The sequence below is a fragment of the Carassius gibelio genome, chromosome A21, assembly GCF_023724105.1.
Source record: "Carassius gibelio isolate Cgi1373 ecotype wild population from Czech Republic chromosome A21, carGib1.2-hapl.c, whole genome shotgun sequence".
NCBI lineage: Eukaryota > Metazoa > Chordata > Actinopteri > Cypriniformes > Cyprinidae > Carassius > Carassius gibelio.
In genome coordinates this window covers 2834060-2858562 of record NC_068391.1, presented here as the reverse complement: position 1 = coordinate 2858562, position 24503 = coordinate 2834060, and the positions used below count along the sequence as shown (strand labels likewise).

The 24503-nt window shown below is 33.4% G+C and overlaps 2 protein-coding genes across 2 annotated transcripts in view; both read left to right on the top strand.

Annotated features, from left to right (window-relative positions):
• Positions 1-6183, top strand: part of LOC127941756 (phospholipid-transporting ATPase IC-like) — a 33274-nt gene extending 27091 nt beyond the window's left edge. Inside the window, exons 23-28 of the mRNA XM_052537135.1 lie at positions 737-960; positions 1952-2035; positions 2118-2363; positions 2480-2618; positions 3983-4113; positions 4214-6183. Of these exons, the coding sequence (XP_052393095.1) occupies positions 737-960; positions 1952-2035; positions 2118-2363; positions 2480-2618; positions 3983-4113; positions 4214-4444 (1055 nt within the window). The 3' untranslated portion in view covers positions 4445-6183. The remainder of the gene's footprint in view (positions 1-736; positions 961-1951; positions 2036-2117; positions 2364-2479; positions 2619-3982; positions 4114-4213) is intronic.
• Positions 6184-7296: 1113 nt separating this feature from the next.
• LOC127941757 (dymeclin) overlaps positions 7297-24503 on the top strand; it is a 56336-nt gene continuing 39129 nt past the window's right edge. Inside the window, exons 1-8 of the mRNA XM_052537136.1 lie at positions 7297-7515; positions 8831-9031; positions 9779-9831; positions 10124-10217; positions 12562-12695; positions 13606-13678; positions 18245-18370; positions 19748-19887. Of these exons, the coding sequence (XP_052393096.1) occupies positions 8892-9031; positions 9779-9831; positions 10124-10217; positions 12562-12695; positions 13606-13678; positions 18245-18370; positions 19748-19887 (760 nt within the window). The 5' untranslated portion in view covers positions 7297-7515; positions 8831-8891. The remainder of the gene's footprint in view (positions 7516-8830; positions 9032-9778; positions 9832-10123; positions 10218-12561; positions 12696-13605; positions 13679-18244; positions 18371-19747; positions 19888-24503) is intronic.

Genomic DNA, 24503 nt, shown 5'->3' with positions numbered 1-24503 from the left:
ACTAGACGACAATTAGATAATCAACTTTTTATTCATATAAATTCAGTTTAAAATGTTTTTTCAAGAGTTCAAAAGTGTAATTGAAGAGGCAACTATTAGTTTTGATGAATATTTTGTGTAGTTTTTTATTATTTTATGTTGTCTGTTATGATTTAAATTTTACTTTTAGTAATTTAGTTTTTTTATTTTTGTTTTTTATGTTGTTTTTTTAAATATGTCTGTTTTTATTATATATATATATATGTATATAGATATATATAGTTATAGATATATACCTTTTTCTTCTGTTTTCTTCAGTTTAGTACCTCAAATTAAACTAAACAAAAATTAGAGATGTTGCAAGTTATGAAATATGTTTTTAAATAACATGTGGTAATATATATTAGTTTATTTTTAGTAATTTTGTTGTGTGTTTTCATTGTTTCTAGCTTGTTTTTTTTTTAAGTTTGGGTTATTTTAGTACTTCAAATTAAGTAAAAAAATACAAAAATTAAATGAAATACTGCCTCTACAGTCGCCAACTAGCTGAAACCATTTTATTTTATTTTATTTTATTTTATTTTAGTCAAGTGTAGCGCATGAAGTAATATGGATATAGTTCTAGTTTTAGTTAACAATAAAAACCTTGATCCAGACAATGATCAGAGAATCAACTTTCATTCAAAGTATTAATTGATTTGAAGTGTTTTGTCAAGAGTATAAAATGCAGTTGTCTCCTTCCCATGCTCCTTTGCAGCTGCGGACATCGGTGTGGGCATCAGTGGTCAGGAGGGGATGCAGGCGGTAATGTCCAGCGATTACGCCTTCGCTCAGTTTCGTTATCTTCAGCGCCTCCTGCTGGTCCACGGACGCTGGTCCTACATCCGCATGTGCAAATTCCTGCGCTACTTCTTCTACAAGAACTTCGCCTTCACTCTGGTGCACTTCTGGTTCTCCTTCTTCAACGGATTTTCCTCACAGGTATGAGACACTGAGAGCTGATTTACAGACGTTTGGGACATTTAATGGTAGTATTGTCACAATACTGGAATTTCAAACTAAAATACTGATATTCAGTAGCTTTCTAGATACCATATCTATATAGATGGAGAAAAATTGCCTCAACATTAATTTTAATTTTAAAATTGATTTACTTTTGACCATAATCAAAGGATTTTCCTATCAAATAAAACTCTCGATTGAGATTCAAGTCTTAAAGCTTAATAATAATAACAAATTACATATCTTTTAAATATATTAATTTTGTTATTCAGCATTATTTTTTTACGGTTGTAATATATTTGTGTCTTAGAAATAATAATGATAGATCAATATAATAATAATAATGGATAATTATTAATAATATATTATTTTACATATTTGTTATATATTTTAAAGTGAGTTTAGGTTAGAATGGTAATATTTCTGGATGGAACTAATGATAATAATAATTATTATTAATATGATAACAACAACAAAAGTATTATAATTATTATTGTTGTTGTTATTATTATATATATTATCTAATATATTAAAATAAAATAAAAAACAATTTGCACATTTTTAAGATATTTATTTTACAGTTGTTTTACAATAGTAATATATTTTGTATTAGAAATAATAATAATAATAATAATAATTTAAATATGATAGCAACAACCACAGAAGCATTATAATTATTGTTGCTGTTATAAATATTATTTAAAATATTTATTTTACAGTGCAGTTGTATTATGACATTAATATAGTAGTAGTAATAATTATTATTATTATAAGTATTAGTAGTATTATTAGTATCCGGATTATTTCTAAAATGGGAATGAATTTATATTCCAATACAACCTTAATGTAAAAATTATTTTTATTTTATTTAACCCTCAAGTCTTTAAAGCTCCTGAAACTCCCAGCACATGCAGAGATAATTTGTTTTTAAAGAAGTGACTGCTGACGTGTATTTGTTCGTGTTTTGTAGACGGCTTATGAAGACTGGTTCATCACTCTATACAACGTTTGCTACAGCAGTCTTCCTGTTCTCCTCGTGGGTCTTCTGGATCAGGTATCCGTTCACCAGAGCTTCAATCTGTCCTGAAGTCACCATCAATCCTGTCGAACACCACTGACACCTTTTGTTCCTGTAGGACGTGAACGACAAGCTGAGTTTACGCCACCCGAAGCTGTATCTCCCGGGTCAGCAAGGATCGCTGTTTAACTACAAGAACTTCTTCATCAGCTTGTTCCACGGCGTCTACACGTCCCTCATGATCTTCTTCATCCCGTACGGTGCGTTCCTGCAGACCATGGGACAGGACGGCGAGGCTCCGTCCGATTACCAGTCGTTCGCTGTGGTCGCAGCTTCATCGCTCATCATCACCGTCAACCTGCAGGTGCCCGATTGGTCGATTTAGATCATGTGACATTTCCGTGTCCAAATAAGGAGGCATTCTGTGTCTCTGATTTGAATTGAACATGCATGTCGATCGATTGTTTCTTTATGCTCCAGATCTCATTGAACACCTCCTACTGGACGTTTGTGAACTTTTTCGCGGTGCTCGGCAGTATAGCCATTTACTTCGGCGTCATGTTTGACATCCACAGCGCAGGAATCCACGTCATCCTCCCAACCACCTTCACTTTCACAGGTTTGTGACAAAGTCACGCTAGCTTTCATTGCACATTGTCTAGTGGCGGTGTCTTAATGGAACTGAGCCTTCACAAACGAAACCTAAAACATGCGTAAAACAGTCTTTCATGCTTTCCATGATCATGATAGGGATTGGTGATAAGAATGAGCAAGACTTCACAATCTGTGCAAAATTTTGTATGACTATACTTTTGTTATTTTATATATTATGCACATGTTTTTTATAGAAACCATCGGATTTATATATTAGTTAAATATAAGTAAAAAAAATTTTTTATATATATATATATATAATAATAAAATGTTTATTTCAAGCTAATTCATCAAAAATGCATTAACAACTATAAAACAAATTTGTTGCATTCAAAAGCAATGCAAGCTTGTTTTACATCAAATAAATGCATTTGATATAACTTTGAACTAAACTTATTTAACTAAATATTTTATGATATGCATGTTTTTTATACAAAATGTAATTCAAAAGCTACAGAATTTGATACTCGCAGGTCCTTTTGACATGAAGTGATGGTCAAAAATATTATTTTATATATTTATTTTTAAATTTATGTAAATTGCAGTCAAAGTAACCATTTAACTATTTTTATATGCATTTAAAATAAATCTAAGCTTCTTTTACTAAACTAAATATTTTACTAACTAAAATTAAAATTATTAAAGACATTTTTGTTAATTTAAATAAAGCTGAAATAGCATCTAAATATTAGATGGAAAAACTAAATAAAAATGTAAAATGTTAACTTGGCAATTTAAGTTTAGGTTGAAGAGCTTAAATGGCTTACTGGAAATTTATAATAATTCATATTAAAAAACTAAACTAAAGCTGGAATAAAATTTAAATAAAGAAAAATGGAAAAAAAATAATAATGATAATTTAATTTAATAATTTAATAAAGCTTATTAGTAATATTTCCTTATATGTGTGTGTGTGTGTGTATATAATGAAAACCTGAAAATATAAACAAATAAACACTAATAGTAATGTTTAAAAACAACATCTACAGAAAAGACAAGTCCATAAAAACATTAAAAATGAAAGTAAAATTACAACAAAAGATTAAAATGTTAAAGAAAAATCAAAACCAAATCCTAATAGTACTATAAAAAAATTGCAAATGCACAAAATAGCATTGCTAAAAATTAAACTAAAATTAAAATGTGAAGCCTGAAAATACAAAAATGAATGCTTATAGTAATATTTAAAAACAAAAACTAATACAGATGATGAAATAGCAGAACGAAATTACTAAAACTATGAAAACAGAAATGATTATAAAATGAATTAAATTTTAAGTAAGAATAAATACTATAATAGTATGTAATAGTATTGTTTTTGCCCCGTAGGTGCAGCGTCTAACGCTCTGAGACAGCCGTATCTGTGGCTGACCATCATCCTGACGGTGGGAATCTGTCTCCTTCCCGTCATCTGCATCCAGTTCCTCTGTCAGTCCATCTGGCCCTCGGTCGGAGACAAGGTGAGATCCTTAAAAAACATAACAATGAGGAATATTCTGGGTTGAATATAATATAGCAGAACATATCTAGAGCCGCTACAGCCTCACGTTCTTCCTGCAGGTCCAGAGGAACAGGAAGAAGTATGAGCTTGAGGATGAAGAAGAGGAGAGGAAGAAGAAGAGGCCGGCATTCCAGCGCGGCGGACGCTCTCGGCGCTCCGCTTACGCCTTCTCGCACTCAACCGGCTACGCCGACCTCATCGCGTCGGGACGCAGCATTCGCCAGCGACCGCGTGTCCGGCCCGAGCTCAGAGAGAGTATACGAGAGGCTCCTCAGACCGACAACATCTGAAACACTCATTACCTGCTTATGTGCCTTTACCCTGAGCTGGCCACCGGAACCGGCCAATAGGAAGAGGCCAAGTGTCTTTTAAAGGGGAGGGACTAATGAAAGAGCCAATGGGAAATGGGGATGAAGGGCTTTAAAGGGGAAAGATAAAGTAAACACTCACTGGTGACCAGGACTGGTTTTAATGTTCTGCAACGAGATTGTACAACAAATTGTTTGTCTCAGGTTTTTATTTCATGTTTTAAAATTTTTGCACATGTACAATTCAGGGTCCTGCCCTTGGAAAGAGTATGTGAATGTGTGTTTCTAATCCCAGCACTTGTTTTGTACACTGCCAAGATTTTCTTAGTATTTTTGTCTTTGCATTAAAAATATCAACACTTTCTTATAGAATTACATATTTAGTGTAATATATAATTATATAAGCACCAGAATATATTTTGAATTACATTTACACTTTTTTTTTTTTGCTTTAGGCTTACAGCTCCTTAAATTTAGTTTTGAGATTTAATGCCTAAAAAACAGAAAATAAATATAAAAATAAAGCCTAAAACCGGAAAAATATGAATGGAAAAAAAAAAAAAACATTTTGTAAAATTGATGTTATACAGTTATGCTTCTCAAGTAAATTCATCTTGCTTGATCCTTAAACAAAATAAATGCATTTTAAATAAATAAAGCTTAAAAAAAATAGTAAAAACAACCAATGAAAAATGCATACAGCCTGTAAAACTAATATAAAACTGTTTTGCTTCTCAGTTAAATAAATTTTGTTTGATTCTCAAACCAAACAAATGAATTCGAGAAGCAAAATATATGCTTTAAACATTTTGATTAAACATTAAAAATGTTTAAATAAATTTTCAATGAAAAACAAGACAAAAATACTGATTAAGAGACTGATTTTTTTTGCAGTGTAATGAAGGGTGTTGATTAGACTTTTTACCTCTTTACTACATTTGAAGACTTTTATGTTGAAATGTGAACTCGGTAAGGAATCATCATCTTGATTTCCAATTTTTGCAAAATGTTCAAGCAAGCAAAGGCCTGTATCCCACAAACCTCAGGATGAATTTTCCTCTCGGTCGAATCTTTGCATGGTGTCAGTGTCTCGTTCGAGATGATGTTCCTTATGAACCGTGAATGAATGAATGTGTTTAAAGTGAAACCTGATGTTTACATAAATACTTCTGAGCTCCTCTGTTCCTCAAGACCTCTGCTGTCAGTGGAAACGGTTCTCGCTCAATTTCTAACAATATGTCATGTAAAAACCTGCCTAGAGGGTCATAGATCATTTTTAAGATAGACACACTGACTGTGGTGTCTTCTCTGATTTAATATTACATTGTTGTTCTGTGAGTTGATGTTAAACGGGTCGTCATGCCTTCAGTTGCTGATGGAAATATCTGTCTGTGCAAGAATGAAGACTTAATGATGATTTGTTTTCTTCTGTCATGGAACTGACTTTGCACTTTGGTACAGGGACTTGTGTCTTTCTCATTTTAACCCTAGCTGTTACAAGATTTGAAATAATCTACCATGTTATAATCTAATTTATGAGAAAACACTATATTTATTACGCTGGCTTTTCTTAATGTGTACATTGAATGAATGTAATAGGCTTTATCCAGCCATATCAGATCAGTCTGACAAACTTGAACTCAGCTCTGTGGATTGTCTGTATGTAATGCACTGTAATATACTTTGCACAGATGTCTATAAATAAAGAATAAGATGTAGAATGTTTGGTTCTGTGTCATTGTTTATGATTAGAAAATGTAATCTTAATTTTGCATTATTATTATTATTATTATTATTGTATATAAAACTAGAGATCATAAGAATAACATTTACTTTATATAATTAAAAAATTTTTAGGTATATTTTTATATTATGTTTATTATTTTGTTGCTCACCAAGGCTGCATTTATTTAATAAATATAAACCAAAATTTTATAATATTATTACAGTTTTAAAAAATAATTATTTAAAAATAAGAATAACATTTTCTCTACATAAGTTTTTTTTTTTCATGAATATTTTTGTATTATATCATGTTTTTGAAAAGATAAATCTCTTGATCACCGAGTCTGCATTTATTTGATAAAGAAAAAACACTAATATTGTGAAATATTACAATTTAAAATATTGTTTTTCTTTAAGTTTTCTATGTAAATATATTTTAAGATATAGAACATTTGGCTTTGTGTCATTGTTTATCATAAAAAACTATATATGTATATAATCTTAATTTTACACATTTATTATTACTGTATATAAAATAAATCATTTTTATTTTGTGTTTTTTTTTTGCAATATATTTATTGTTTTTGAAAAGAAATCTATTGCTCATCAAGGCTGCATTGTTTAAGTTTTGCATCATATTTTTGATTTCATTAAAGTTCTTTAAGTAATAATGTGAAAAACATTATTATAATTTAAAATAACTATTTTCTATTCAAATATATTTATATAGATATATATTTAAATGACCCCAGTCTTCAGTGTCACATGATCTTCAGAAATCGTTCTTGTATGTTTTTATTTATTTATTTTTAATAAATGTCTTCACTATTACTTTATATTTTAATGTAATGCCTCCTACAGAATAAAAGTACTGATTTGTTTTAAAGACATTTTACTGACCCAAAACTTTTGAAGACTTTATTTTTAATGTTTTAAAAAATATAGCATATCTGAATCATTAACAAAAGTCTGCATTTCTTATGCGAATGCATAATTACTTTTTTATTAATAAGTTCGTGTCACGTTTTTAAATGCGTTCAGAATTCTAATAAATATTCATGAGCCAGATTCTCCGCCTATGTCTGATTGGAGGGTTATCCTGCGCGTGCGCCGCGTGGTCAGACGTCACGAACGTCAGTGGCGACGTGGAAATGCAGAGCTAGTAGACTCAATTCAGCGTCAACTTCCACTGAAAAACACACTTTACTGGACGTTTACCATCACTAATCAGAACTCGTTTACTTTTATTCGTCTGAGGATACATAGTTGCGTGTCCAGCAGATAGCGAGTGGCTTTTCTGAAGCGCTGTCAAATCTGATAATCATCAAGTAAGTCATGCTGGCTGTTAGCTAGCTAGCATATTAGCATGTAAGCTAACGTGTTTACAATGGATTTTTCCATTCTCTCCAGTCTGCAGGCTAATTGTTGCTAAGTCTATAGCTACCTGGATACTTATTAACTTCTACATTGGCAGTTGAATGCCGAGAAATACTCGTATAAAATTAATATTTAACCGTATTCTAGTTATCTTGTTTGCAGTTCATATTAGATCAGTGAAGTGGGTAATTTGATAGTTAACGTTAGCTGAGGAAAGCCCAAACTGTCAAAGTAAATAAGCTAAATGAATGTCGAATATTTTTATTTTTTATTAGACAATAGACCTGACATACTTCAATTACAACAATAACATGGCATCCAAAAAGATAACAATCAACAATATTGGTTTATATCGAACATGTTTATTAATCACTCTCAGCTAACTGTGTGGCGTCATAATTAGTCTGTGTATATTATGCCTATACAGTGGAGAATTTGTGTTTATTGTATTGTAATGTGTACGTTGTACAGACTCTAGTCTAAATTTGGCAGGACCAGTTTAACCCCTAAAGTCCTGCAGGGTTTTTAATATGTATTCTGTGTAGACCATTCATTGTGTATTTACCTCTAGTCTTTCTTTTGTCACCTGTAATGGTGATCGCAGTGCTGGATTGCATTGAATTAATTATTGATTTCAGTCTGTGTGTTTACAGTAGCACTGAAACAGTGAAACCGCAAGATTCTGTGCACCTTTGCATCTCAAAATCTGTCAAGAACAGCTTAAACGGAAAAAAAGTGCACTTAATTATCATTTTTTTTCATGCAAAGATAATGTCACAAACATTTTCTTTAGGAAAAATATATATTGTAATTGCATCCTTCACATTATGGGGTGACACATGATTTTCAGACATGATATATTGATTTCTAAATCTAAATTTTGTTGGATTGATTGGAAAGTGATTCCACCTGAAGTTGTAAATGTGCTTTCTCAAGTCAAGAGAGTTCACACCATCTTCTGTGATCACTTGATATGAACCAGGATGTTTAACTAAAACCTCCACCTTCAGAGACACAGTTTCACAATCCGCACCGGGGAATGTGAAACGATGGCACGTTAACGATGTGTGTGTAAAGGGTGTGTGCTTAACAAAGAAGTGTGTGTAGGGATCTGTGTCTACCCATCAAACCCGTTCCATGCGTGTTGACTCTTGCTAAAGCATAAGGTTTCATGTTAAGTGGAATCAGGTGTAAGATTAAATTCAAATGTTATTTTAGCACCTTAAATATCCTTCATTAGGTCACTGAAAAACGGTATTTCTCCAGGTTTCGTTTTCTTCGGCTGATGATGAGGCTCTGAGGAAGTCTCTGGTGGTTTTCGGAGGCGATGGGTGCAAACACCAGTCAGCTGAGCGACCTGTCGGAGAGCCAGAGCATCCGTGCTCTGATTGGTCCAGACGCCATCTCAGAGAACGAGCCCTTCTGGAACCAGCTGATCTCATTCACCTTCACCAGCCCCACCTGCAGGTGAGACGCTCCCCAGACCCCCATCACCGATGTCCCACACACTCATATCTATTCTAGTCACCTTTCAGTGGTATCCGTATCGGCCAACACTGAGCCCCAGGTATCAGAATCTTTATAGAAGGTGAAAAAGCATTTCTACAGTCTATGAAAATAAGCTCTGCTGCGATTGGCTAAAATTTTCAGCTCAGGCTCATCTTCTGCTCTCTCAGTGTGGAGGTTATATGAGATATGAACACCAGAGGGAGGCAGAGAGTCTCACATCACCATCACTGTTTCAGCATCTCTTGCTTTTATAGAAATATTCATGCTCATTATGACTCGACGGGTTGCTCTGGATTATTAAGAGTTTGGTCAAATATGATTGAATGCACTTTGGTGTTTCACGTCGTTTCGCACGTTTCGTCCCGTGTTTTCGTTGTGAGAACTATTAGATGTGTAATGCTGTTGTCAACACATTTAACAGCATAAAAACGTTGCTTCTCGGCTGTACCTAATAAAAATCATCCAGACATATTAGAGATAATCTATTGAAGTGTTTTCAACAAACTACTTTTAATAATGTATCTGTACCTTGCATTTTGCATGCAACCAAGAGTTTGAATAATGACCTTACTTTATGAAAGATTATGTATTAAACATTGCTTTATAAATGTAATCAGTAAAGCCATGTGATTTGACTGCAACACACATCTCCAGTGTAAACACTGCTTTGATATTCCTCTCATCTCTGTGTCTGTGTGTTTGCAGTGCTGATGCTAAACTCCTGGAGGATGCTGTCGTCCCGCTGGCGAAGACTCTGAGTATGTGTGTTTGTATAATTTACTGCCGTTTCATTAAAGCCGTCTGCACAAAGAGATGGCCGCTGATTTCAAACCTACTGTCTTGTGAAATAAAGCTCTGTAATTTCAGGCCCTGTGTGCACATAAATCCACATGATTCAAATGATTAGCGATCCCAGGCCAGCTCTGCTTTTATGATGTGCTGTATGTAATTGAATGCATTCTGTTGATCTGGTTTAGGAGCTCTTATCCTGAAACCCTAAAGATGGGCAGCGATGTTTTGTGTTTTTGATCATCTGTCTGTCCTTTATAGTTCAGAACAACCCCAGGTCTGGGAACTTCAGGGCGCTGGTGAGAGTTTTTCTCAGCAGAACCAAAGAACTGAAGATCTCCACAGAATGCCAAGAGTAAGTGAGATCCCTCTTCAACAATGTGTGCATATAAGAGTGTTTTTTATAAATATATAGTATTTAAAACCTGTTGCATGAAAACCGAAATACTCCACACTGATTCTCATTCTCTTTTCTCCATGAGTAGTACATTTCCACAGTTATTAACATTGTACATTTTCTTTAAAAAACTTGAAGTATATTTATAACACTGTATTTGTGTTTTATTATCTTGCCAAAAATAAATTACGAGAAACTAGTTAACACTGCTGACATCTCTCTCTTTAATCAATCAATGGTTTTTTTTTATTATAATTTTTTATGAAGTCATAGAAAAATGCATTCTTGGCTTTTTTCATTTGCTTTTGGGGGAAATGGGAATGCAAAAAAATCATATTTGTTGTAGTTTCCATTCACCAGCGTAGAAGTTTATTCAGTTATGACAACTTTTGCTTCTGAGAACCTGGAAATATAATATTAAATTTAGAAGTTTGGCTTATTCCATTTTTATTTATTTGCACATTGTGTTTTTGCATCCAGCAGGTACTATACATGTTTTTTGTAACTTCTGTATGCGTTATTTTAAACCTTATCCTAAATTTAGCAGAAAGTTGTTAATTTTATTTTTCTTTTCTGTAAGAAAATGTTTTTTGCACAATAACAAGTTATCACAATACCCAATATAAAACTGCTGGTTGTCATCAGTGTTGTTTTAATATGCTTCAGAATCTAATCATATTATGAATTATTGTTTTTTTTTGTGTAGGAATTTTTTTGTAATTTGTGTTTTTATATATATATATATAATATGCATACACAGATTTTAGATTTTTTATTTATTATCAAGTTAAAAAAGAATAAGAAATGTTATTTAAATAATCGTAAATAGCTGAAATTAGCATTTTTTTTAAAATATTTTATTTCAAGTAACAAAATTGTTTTTTAACTGTTAATTTTAGTTAATGATAATAGCCCTGGTAACAATTTCTATACAACGTGTACAAAGTGAATCAGACTATTTTGTGAACATTTTTGTGTGTGAAAGTGGCTATTGAGATTCAGTGTTTGTGGTTCTCAGATGGTCAGAAAGTCTGTGAGATTTTGAGAAATATATTCTTTTTAAGCATCTTTTCCCACACAGGCTTTCTGACACTCACTAGTCACTCAGGACTTATGCCATAAGGATGTTTTCTGATGTGATTTTCCCATGGGAATAGCCACGGTGCAGCCCACGGCGTCTCACACACACACACACACACACACACACCGCCAGAGCTGATGCTTGTGTTGCTGTAGCATCAATCCAGAGCAGGGAGTGACCCACCACACATGTGAACCGGCAGACTCTGTGCAGAGATCAAACCCTTCTGATCCAGGATCAGCTGATGCACTCCAACAAAACATTTAAGGCCTAAAATTGTGTTAGAATTGCATTTAAAATTTCCATGCATTTAGATCATGCAGTTTCAACCTAAACTAATAAAGTTAATTAAAAATGTCATATTTGTCTGTCATGCAGAAATCAGACCGGTCAAATTTCTCTCATGAACTAAATGTGTTTTACATTTTTATTTGTCATCAATCTCTTAGTTTAAATAATTCAATATTGCTCATTCTACAGCTAGAATTGGTCATGCATGTATATTTGGTGAAAGGAGAAAAACTGCCTGTATGTGATTATGTGAAGTCTTTGCTCTAAATGCTGTTAGAAAATGTTTTTACTCAAAGTACATTAATAGGCTTTTTTTTTTCTCCTAGGGAAATATAAGAATTTCAATTGGTATTATGAAGATTATTTTCAGTCTTATCATGTTACAGTTTATCAGAGCCATGAATATAGCTTTTGATGCTGATATGGCGTAAAATGATAAATAAATCTTCTGCTTGTTTGCACAATTAACATATTTATGTTGATTCTGAGCAATGTTAAATGTATTTTGAAAATGTTTATTTAAATAATCCAATGGATGCAAATAGTTAATAATAAACTATGCAGTTATTTTTGTGTGTGTGTGCAGAAATCTTAACTGTTTAAATATGCCTGATGAAAAAAAAGCTCAAATTACTGCATAAAATTGGATGTAGGTTTTATTTGCAATTCAAAAACATAAACCCTACATTTCTCATTTTTGAGTGCTTATATCTGCAGGTATGAGCGGTTTCTCCCTGTTAATCAGTGTGTGGTGACAGTCTGAGTGTGTGTTGTTTTAGTAAAGGATGATCCCAAACCACTGGCAGGGTAAAGCACTGTGTGTGTGTGTGTTTTGATCGTGAACCGCAGGGTGTGTGTGTGAGAGATGTTCAGCCACAGTTCACAGGCTGCTGTAGATCAGTAATTATCTGTTTTTCTCTCTCTCTCTAGTCAGTTGTTCATCTGGCAGGCCCATAATGCTTTGTTCCTGGTGCGCTGTTTGCTGAAGGTCTTCATCAGAGAGATGAGTGAAGAAGAGCTGCACTTACAGTTCTCCCACCAGGAGAGGGCGCCGGGAACCTACGGTAACACACTCAAACTCAATTCATTTATTCTAATTCATTTGTCCATTCAGTTATATTTGACCCTCACAAATATAGCCAAACCGGTTCACACACACACTTTTTTTTTTACCTTAATGATTTGTTTTGGTCACACTTGAGCTAAAAAGTTTAAATTTTTTTATTAATCTTTGTTGATGCTAGTTAATATAAACACAATTCTGCATTGTTTGCTCGTGTACATTTATATTTACAGATGTTCCAACAGGAAAGTTTTGTCAGATTCAACGTTTTGAGACTGTGTCCACTAGGGCTGTGCGATAAAATTTTGCATATCGATAATGATCAAATTTTTATTTCTGTAAAGTTTAAAGGCAGATTTTTGCTCCTAAGTGAAAGTTGTAGAAGCCAGACTAATAATTGTGGTCAGAACATGACAAACACTTTACATTTTGAATTATTTTCTCTTTTCCGGTCATTTCCCCTTAACAAAATAAATGTCCAAATAAAAATAATTAATTGCATTTATATTATTAATTGCAATTAAATGCATTTTGTAATGAGTGTTATTGTTTCAGATCATGAAACGGGTTTGTGTTCCTGTCTTTGATGCATATCTCCAGCACAGTTTGCAATGCATAATACATAATAAAGATTAAAAATATTATGTATTTTTGTCTCTTAGAAATGCACATTTGACCGTAGTAGCAGCTTGAGTTAGGATGCAGATGTAAATTTATGTTCCTCATCAAAACAATACCGTCTGTAATAATTGTAAAAGCCTCATTTAACTTGAATTTAATTGAATTATTCTGACTGTTTGCGATTTATTAACTCTAGCCATAGCAGCATATATTTAGATCATGATAACCTCAGTTAAAACCTGTGCAGCTAGTGTTTTGAAGTGTGTGTGTGTGTGTGTGTGTGTTTAAAGACTCCATCTGTGAGGATCTTCTGGAGGAGCTGGTCTCTAATTTGGTGCATCTCATCGTTGAAGTGCCGCTTCTGTGAGTACCAGAGAAGAACTGCTTGTTTGTCTTGTCCTGATCTGTTTTTTTAAAGCTTGCATATTCTCTCCTATGTCATCCGCTGGACGCCAATCTCTCATGAAATCACGTGTGACAGTTACCGGGAAGCTAGAGATTATAGTTTAAGGCTTTTATTAACCCTCCGAAGCCAAGTGGAGCACTGTTAATGATGGACGGACGCACTTTTTTTAGGCTGCTCACTGGTATTTTAAAGCTTGGAAGGGCCAGGATGTTTTTTAATATAACTCTGATTGTATTTGTCTGAAAGAATAAAGCCATAAACGCCTATAATGGCTTGAGGGTGAGTAAATCATAGGGTTATTTTAATTTTTGGGTGAACTATTCCTTTAACGGCATGACTTGCTCAGCAATGGATGCTCTGCAGTGAATGGGTGCCGTCAGAATGAGAGTCCAATCAGCTGATAAAAACATCACAATAATCCACAAGTAATCCAGTTCATCAGTTAATGTCTTGAGAAGCCAGAAGCTGCATGTTTGTAAGAATCAAATCCATCATCAAGATGATAATTTCAAACTGTTGCTTCCAGCTGAAATATGAGTTCATTTAAAATAATGCGTTCTGGTCTGAATCAGGAGAGAAATCTGCACAGATCAAGCGCTGGTTTACGCGCCAAAAAACAGCTCTACACAAATATGTGGCTGGATTTTAATGTGAGAGACAACAGGAGATGGATTTTTTCAAGCATTATAATAGATTCTGATCTTGTATTTTGGGCATAAGCAACAGTTTAAAATTAAAAGCCTTAATGATGCATTTGTTTCTTATAAACACGCAGCTTTTGGCTTATAAACACTTATAAAGACGCAGCTTTTGGTTTATAAACACGTATAAACACGCAGCTTTTGGCTTATAAACACTTATAAACACGCAGCTTTTGGCTTAAAAACACTTATAAAGATCGGCTTTGGCTTATAAACACATAAAGATGCAGCTTTGGCTTATAAACACTTATAAACGCAGCTTTTGGCTTATAAACACTTATAAACATGCAGCTTTTGGCTTATAAACACTTATAAAAATGCAGCTTTTGGCTTATTAACACTTATAAACGCAGCTTTTGGCTTATAAACACTTATAAACATGCAACTTTTGGCTTATAAACACTTATAAACGCAGCTTTTGGCTTATAAACACTTATAAACATGCAGCTTTTGGCTTATAAACACTTATAAACACGCAGCTTTTGGCTCCTCAAAACATTAACTGATGAACAGGAGTGGTGTAACAGGAGTGGTCTCATTCTGACGGCACCCATTCATTGCAGAGCATCCACTGGTGAGACAGTGATGCAATGCTGAATCTGCTCCATTCCAAGAATACATACTTCGAAAGGATTGAGGGTGAGCATATTTTCAGGGAATTTTAATTTTTGGGTGAACTATTCCTTTAAAAATGGCGCAAAACGTAAATGCTCCCTTTCTGTTTTTTGAAACTCGCAGTGTTTTCTCCACTCGCCGTGAGCGCCCATGTGTCTCGTCAGACCTCTGTGTGACCCGCTGTCATTTACACACCTGAGTGGAGGACACCTTCATGCATGAAGCCATGATTTATTGAGTGACGCCCTTCACACACACACGAACACAGCGGCACAGCAGATCTGCATTATTCAGCTCTCCTTCTGCGTGTTTTTATGTATTTAAAGGACAGATTGATTTAACCGCTCTCATGAATCTCAATCTGTTTCCCGTTTTCCAGAGCGTCCTTGTGTTCCTCCAAGCTTCCAATAAAAATCGTATTAAATCCAGATGAGTTGTGCGGCGCTGATGATGTTGGAAAAACATTGTGTGTTTCTCTCACCATTTAGCCATTTAATTGCCCGTTTACCTTATTAATATGCATTTGTGAGTTTATTAAGCACAATTCATAAGTGCATCTCTTTCATTATAACGAAAAAAACTATAAAGTGCATTACAAAGAAGAAAACTTCGCTCCAAGTTTGCAGCAGATAAAGATTCACACGATCTATATCAATAAATATTTCAGATATTATCTTTAAAAATAACCAAATTAAGTGATAAAAAAGAGATTTTCACCTAACATCTGCATACAGACAGTCTTGACCAACAAGACATAATTAAAAATATTATATTGTGGATTTGATTATGAATTTTTATGTGATCAGTTTGTTTGGATCATGTTTTTAAATATTAATATTTTATTTTATATTAATTTATTTTAATATTTGTGTAATATTTGCATAAAATTTATTTATTTTAATTATGTCATTTTATGCATTGTATAATGCATCATTAATTAATATTTATTTAATATATTCATTAGTATTTATACAAAAAATATTAAAATATTTGGGTGAAATGTGACCTGGATGTGTTTTGAGATTTGTGTCAGAATCACCCAAATATAATTATTTATTGAATATTTGTATTTGTTACAATATTGTTGTTTCCAATGTTTTATAAAAGCAATGTTACCTTCAAAAAATAATTTACATAATAAAAGGAGATCATCTATGTTAGTCAAAAGACAATCTTGACGAATAAAGAGTTTGCAAATCAGAAGAAAGTGAGGAACGTCACGTAAAGATGATGGCGAGTTTAATTCGGGTCTGAAATGAAGCGTGTTAATTTCGCTGTCTCACATGAGAAAGTGTGTTGTGTAGTAGTTGTATTGTAACAGAGTTCAGTCTGCTGTTGTTGTCCCATGTGTGTTTCTGCTGCCGTTCGTCTGGTTTCCTCACTACGTGCTGAATGAGAGAAGTCAGGCGCGGGTCACGTTCAGAGCCCCGGCTCGCTCCATGCTACGTGTTTTTGAGCGATTCTGTAGCTGGAGACAGGATTCTTATCGCGCTGTTGTGAAGGATATTGTGAAATGTTGCTCAAATTACCACACCGATCAAAACAAGCAATAGAAAAGCTGCAGAGACACAGTACAGTAGAGCATTTGATCAACCAGAAACCATTTACACGTTGTTCCAAATTTTATCCTTCTGTAAAACACAATAGATAATTTTAAGCTGCTTTTTTCATGCAATTAAAATATACATACAATGAAAGGATATAAATGCACCATAAAGGAAGTCCATATGATCTCAGAGGCCATGCAAGAAAGGACCGACTGAAATTTAAGGCTCACAATTATGCATTTCATCGCTTTCCGATGGAAAAACTTGCATATCCACTTTTGGCAAAATACTTTTTACAATAGATGGCAGATTTGTGTTAATAGAAAGTCTTCATTGAGAAATTATTTTCTGCATATTTTTTATTTTGAATTTAAAAAAGGCCAACATGGAATTAGTGCGCTCAGATTTCTTCAGAACTGGATCCGTCATTCATATCCCTCCTCTCTAGTGTATTTATTATATTTTTATAGTAAAGCCATCTCAGTTTGGCACGTCTGACCTTGTTTAAGTCTATTAGCCTCAATCTGAACATGAAAACACCATCCTGTTTGAAAATCATCCTGGAGTTTTGAAAATCATCCTGGAGTCTGGAGTGATAGTGTTTTTTAATTGCAAACTTGTTAACTTGTTTCGTGATACATTGTATTTTAATAATCAAAACAATTCAAAGCATTGAAATAATATTGATAAAAGGTAATAGTTATGATTTAGTGTGTTCTTAGGCCCAGTTTGTGGAGTTAGATCGGTTTTAGTTGCACAAACTAAATCCTGCAGAAAACTGTGTGTGTGTGTAAAAGTGAAAGGGAATCATGCCAAGTGACATCACAGCACTGGGAAGTGGAAGTGAAGTGAGAAATCTGAAAGAAGGAAATGAGGAACAATAGAAAGCAAGAAAGAGTTCTGCGTGTGTGTGTGTGTGTGTCTGTGTGTGTGTGTTTGGAGAATGATAGGGGGTACTGAGTTTACTTTAGGAGATCATTATACTGGGAATGTGATAACATCATCTTCATATCAAACTCAAATTGCACCGAATTTAATTTTGCTTTGAAAATGATGCCACGATGCCTAACATTTTAATGATCAGAAAATGTTTCATTTTAACAAAATATACAAAGCTTTTTATTTGTTTATCTATTTTTTTAACATATTTTTTAAACATTTTTTGTGTTTGTTTTGATTTATTTATTTTTTTGCTATTTTGGCTTTTTTTGGTTTATTTGAAAATCTGGAATCTTAAGGGTGCAAAAAAATCTAAATATCAAGAAAATCACCTTTAAAGTCATCCAAATTAAGACTTTTGCAATGCATTTATATAGCATCCATTGCTATATTTATATATATATTTATGGTAGGAAATTTACAAAATATTTTCACAGAACATGATCTTTACTTAATATCCTAATCATTTTTGGCATAAAAGAAAAATCGATAGTTTTGACCCAAACAGTGTATTTTTGGCCATTGCTACAAATATGTCTGTGCAACTTAAGACTGGTTTTGTCCTCCAGGGTCCATATTATTTACTGACCATCTGTCTTTTACAGTCTTCATAAAACTGAAACCCCTCCTGACCATGGTAAAATCACTGTAATGCACAGCAGCGATTGGCTCATTACCATAAATGCCTGCATTAATGTTGCTCATGTGTCGGTTTCTGTAGTGACATCACCTACAACATCCTGTTTGAAGCGGTGACCACCCTCCTAGTGCTGCTGTCCTATCAGCTCTTCCACAAAGAGGTTCTGAGGGAGGGGCTTATTTACGGCTACCTGACCAGAGGACGATGGTGAGCAAAAAACCCACATCTCTAGATCTTTAACCATGTGCATGTAAAGAACTACACGTCTGACAATGCAAAAGACTAGTAGTTAAACTAATTGTTAGGCAGTGATATTCTACACATCTGAATAGATTCGTCTCATTGAGTTGCAGTGATGCATCATAAACTTCTGAACTTGAGCTGATACAAGTGAAAAGTTGTTGCCTACCGCGGTGTTTTATTCTTCTGAAGTTTGTCCCAGTGTGGTATTGTGGCCCCCTGACCGCATTAACAGAAGGACGACTGTCAAGCGCTGCCATTTCATATGCAAATGAGGGTGTTCATTAATTCACCAGATGCTCTCGTCTGGAGCTTCGCTTGAGTTCACCCGGAGGGCTCGTTTGCATCGCACCAGTGATACACAGCTTTTAAAGTTCCCTTGTTAGCTGAGCTTGCACGACTGAGGTCGTTAACGAACACTCGTCAAACCTCTCCAGTGTCTTTAGGACTGAGACGGACTCCATGCAAATACATGACAGAAAAGACATCTAGTGAACGAATGAACACTGATAATAATGCATCATTCCTTCAATTTCTAGAAACCAAAAATACAGACATTTCCATGTTACTTTAATTAAATGTTTTTCTCTTGATATTCTTTGTTTGGTTCAAAAAACTACTTTTAATCTTGACTTTTAAAATGTCAAACATGAACTTGACTACATTATGCATCTGTTTATATGCCACTTATAACTTATATATTTAGAACGGTTTTATATTTTTATTAGTTTTTTCGTTTATATATTTTTTGTTATTTATATGACCATTCTTTTACTGCTGCCATAATCATTAGAAAATGTACATTTATGTTGCTTCTAAATAAAATACTGTTTACAATCACATTTTAACAAAAAAGCCAAATGTACATAGAAAAGAGGCGTGTTTGACATCGAAATTGACTTAATATAAATATTTTTAAGGCACAGGTTTCAATGAGATATTTAATTATGGTTTTGTGCATAATTCTAGCTTTAAAAAGTGTCTTCTAAAAAGTTACTTTAGTATTATTTATGTAATATTTATTCATAATTTAAATGATATTTTCTGTTTTAATCATAGTGTGCTTTAATTTTTTTTTTATAAAAATGATATATATATATATGCTTTTATTTATTTTTATTTCACCTTTAGTTTGAGTAATCTTAGTACTCCAGTTTCATCAGCCAAAATTTGTACATTTTCATGTCCACTCTTTAATTTAATATTTATGATCTGTTTTACTTCAGCTTAAAAAGAAAAATGCATTTATTTATTTTTTTAGATGTTTTAGGTTTAGTTAACAGTAATATGTGCATAAGTGTTTAGTGAATATAGTATGTTTGCTAACTCTCTCTCTGTCGGTAGTCTGTCTCTGACGAGTCGACTGGTGAAGACGCTGCTGTATAACTTCATCAGACAGGAGAAATGTCCTCCAGCCGCTCAAGTGTTGCAGACGCAGACAGACGGAGGAGGTCTTCTGTACGGACTCGCATCAGGAGTCGCCAGTGAGTTAAACACACTCTGTCCTGATCTCACGCCTATTAAACACACATCACTCCCGTTTGTCATTTGAGTTCAATATATTATTATTATGATATTGAAGCAATACAGTTTTATTCCTTTTTGTTTGATGCACCAAGCTTTTGTGAATGAATCATTCAGATCTGAATCAACTGATTCACTGAAAAGATTCATTTTTTAAGGCAAGCTCTTCCTTGAGTAGTGTGTATAAGCACTGAACTTCACACACTGGCTCTGGATGACTGTGGTGAGGTGAGTTGGTTATAATTTGCTTAAATGATGCCTGTGTCCGGCTCTGTAGAGGTTGAACAGCGTCTGATTTACTCTTTCAGATAATAATATTTGTTTTAGTTGTAAATAACCCTTCAGTCCGTTTCTCCTGAATTTGCATCTGATTCACATGCCCATTTGGTTCAGCTTGGTCTTTTATCACTCTGATAAAGGGTTTCTGGTTTTTTTGTTTAGTTTTTTTTTTTCACTTCACACACTTTTCATTGTATGGACTCTTGGCTGAATCATTTACTTAATATAGAGTTACACACTCCTCCAATTTAGTTGTTTAATGTGTTCTTTTTTTTAGTTTTTGAATCATTTTATATTTATATATATATATATATATATATATATATATATATATATATATATATATATATATATATATATTAGGGCCGGGACTCGATTAAAAAAATTAATCTAATTAATTAGAGGCTTTGTAATTAATTAATCGAAATTAATCGCATATAAATATTTGACCTGAGAACAGTGAGAAGTAATTTTTTTTCACATGGATTTATAGTATACCATTGAATAATGACTGAATACATAAGCTTAAGCAACAAAATATTGTTTATTTTTGTTCAACCAAGTCTAGCACACCAGTGCAATTTTTGCCATTAAGTGTAGCAATAGCATATTTAGAAACAATTTAGAAATAGTACATTTCACAAATTCAGGAAGCTTGTTATGGCCTCTGAAGCAACAGAGAGATGTTTTCTAATAGTCAGTGTTTCTAATGTTTTATATATATATATAAAACATTAGAAACACTGACTATTAGAAAACATCTCTCTGTTGCTTCAGAGGCCATAACATACTAAGTCCAACTCTCAATAACCTTGGCCAGAACAATAAAGAGTTCAACATAAACTGTTGCACCAACAAAATAATACATAGTTCAACATAAAGTGTAAAGTCCACGCTAGCTGCTATATGTTTTGCGTTGAGGTGATACTTGAAGTTACAAAGCAACTTTACAGAAAAAAATTACATTTCTACAATATTTAGTAGTAGCTTATAAGTGGTGACTGTCAGTTTGTGCACGTTTGACAGGATTTTTCAGAAAAAAAAAAAATAATAATGAATTCAAGTCGTAATCAGCCAGACTGCTCAGACTAAAGAGATTTCTGATTGTGATCATGTGATCTTGAGTTAGGAGATATTGCAACGCATTTTAAAGTGAAGTTGTGGTTGATTTAGACTTCACATACAATCACAAGTAGAACAGGGCAATTAAATTGGTCTTTATTTTAGTCAGAAATATTAAGATGGTAGTTTAAGCAAGCTTAGTTTGAAAAAGCTTAATCGTAAATAAGACACAATTCGACAATATTTGCATAAAATAATAATAATGAGAAGAAATATATATTTGCAACATCTGGTGGAGTGTTGAATGCTGCATGCGAGCGCAAGCCCAGCGTTGTCAAAGTAACATTAGAACTAAAATGAAAATAATTGTAAAAAAAAAAAAAAGTTTTTAAACTTGAATGATTTAAAAACTATATCTAAACTGAAACTAGAAAAACAATAAAACCATTGCATTCAAATAAATGTAAACTGAAACCGTTGAAGCGGAATTAAATGAAAAAATTAAATGAAATTAAATGAAAAGTCTAGAAAAATTGAAAATATTACAATCTAATTTGAAAGGTCTCATTTCTGTCGGTTTAATTTCACAGTTAGTCAGAAGTGTGATTAGAGTCTAGAACTATGTGTATCACCGACTGACACCAGACTGGCCAGAAGATACAAAATGAGCTTGTTAACAGCTGTGAGTCAGTGCCAAGATGACGTGTGTGTGTGTGTGTGTGTGTGCGCAATCCAGACAGCGTGTCTTCATTGTCTGACGGGTAAATCAGGCCGGCTAAATGGAGACACAAGCCCTGTGTGTCAGTCCCGTCCACTGTTGGGAAGGTTACTTTAAAAAAGTAATTAGTTATAGTTACTCACTACTTGTTCCAAAAAGTAACTGAATTACTCTATAATAAAAGTAACTCGTTACCAAGGAAAGTAACTATTTGCGTTACTGTAAAATAAAATAAAAAATGCTATATGTCAAATAAAATTTTTTTTTGTTAGCAGTTTTCACAAGTCAGTTGAAATGAGTAGAACAGACCGGTACATAACTTTCTATATTTATTGCACGTCAACAGACAGCAAGAGTTTTATCCTGCACTTCAAGTATTATCTTTGTAAGAAAAGTGTTTTTGGCCACTAGCTTTGTAGATGCGTGTCACACATTACATGCACGTTCTTGCCTTTGACCACAATGAATTTGAAGTAACGCTTATATCTCCACCTTGAAAATGCCAACTTTTCATCGGATTGCTCCTGACTCGCCATCTCTGCTGCTGCTGCAAATCTCTTTTGTTTGTGTGTTTGTGTGTGTGTGTGTGTTTTGCGCCGCTGGTGCGTGTGCCGGCATGTGTGTAAAAACACTGGCTCTGATTGGCTACCATGAAACACATGACTCTGCCTTAGCCAATCATAATCACTTATCTCGTTATTTACCCACCTGCTCACTCGCTGTGAGCCAGGGGTGCGTTCGGATTACATAGTTTATTAAATCAATGCATAGTAACGCACCGCATTTAACATTCAGCAATGGCGTCTGAGAAACAGCTTATGGTCATTTTACAAAATTTGAGTTGCTCTAGAAACAGGAATGTGATGGATAACCTTATATTTTGTCTATATATATATATATATATATATATAAAAATGCATTAAAATATATTGCTTCCCGTATTTGTATTGTTGGCAGCATCAAAAGACAAGGATTGAGTTGAGTTTCTGTGGAGTTTTTTGGCTTTTAATCCATGTTTATTAGCCTAAACTTCCTGTTTCAATAGGAAATCCCATCAACACAGGAAATAAAATCGTGCTCAGGTCATTTCATCAGTGTTTTTAATGGATAAAACTATGTATGTTCATAATGTCGGTCACCGTTTTATCTAGTTTGAGAGCGACGCCAGACTAAACCGCCCTCAAAAAGAGATAAATGATAGTATTTAGCGTGCAATGCTCTCTGGGAAACTTCATAAATCAGGGTTGGTGATGTGTGTGAAGCTGGGGTGTTGATGTTTCCCCCGAGCCGATGGGAGATCCTGGAGTCTGTGTGTGTTTCTCCCTGGGCTGGGCTCCTGAATGTCTCTTATGATGGTCTATAATCATTCACTTCTCTTCTTTCTCCTCTCTGAGACGGACCAAATATGGTGCATCTCACCAAAACATGTTCAGGTCTCATTTCACACCAAAATAAAACCTTTCAGGAACACATTGGGACATTACATCAGTTCTTATTACATACTGTGTCTGGTCATTTTTACAATGCTTTATAGTAATTTTCTAATTTCTTCCCCTCTATTCTGAGATTCTCTTATTATGAAATATAATTATTTGTTTTTATTTTATTTGTTATTTTTTCTGTTTTATATTTATTTTTATTGACCGATTACTACCATTTATCATTACGTACAGGGTCTGGTTATTTTCACCAGACATTATGGTAATTTAAAAATGTTTCTCAATTCTCCAATTATTTTATTATATATATATTTTTTTCTTTTTTATTTTATTTATATATATATATATATATATATATATATATATATATATATATATATATATATATATATATATATATTAATTGATTTATTTTTTTGTTTATATTTTTATATATATATATATATAATTTTTTTTTTTTTTTTTTTTCTCTCTCTCTATGTATATATGTGTGTGTGTGTATATGTGTGTTTCAATAGATTAAGATTTAGATTACATATTTATTCCTTTACAATTTTTGTAATTGGTAAAGCAAATCACTTTATTAATATCACCTTATTAAAGTTTTCACAGTGCAACATATCTTATTTGTACTACAAATGAGCCTCACTTTCAAAATATAATGAATAATATTTCACATATACAGTTTAATGTAAATAAAAAATACATTAATGTTAATAGTTTAATTAGATGAGATTCCTAATTGATTCCAGATGTAAAACATTCACTGTACATTATGGTACTGAGGTGTGATACCACGGTATATCTGAAGTATTGCAATGTTCTTGTTTTATGTGTTTTATGTGTGAATAACCGCTTGTTTAAGCATCTGTGCTTAACACTTGAGCATTACATGTGTTTAATAGTAGCATTATCAAACTCCTGCTATTGTGTGTGTGTGTGTGTGTGCTGTATAAGTCTCAAGGCCGTCACTGTATCTGTGATCAGGATTAGTGCCGTCTCAGATTACAGCGAAAGAGAGAGAAGTGGAGAATGATAAACAGATAGCATGCTTTTTGGGCTAATATTACTGATAACT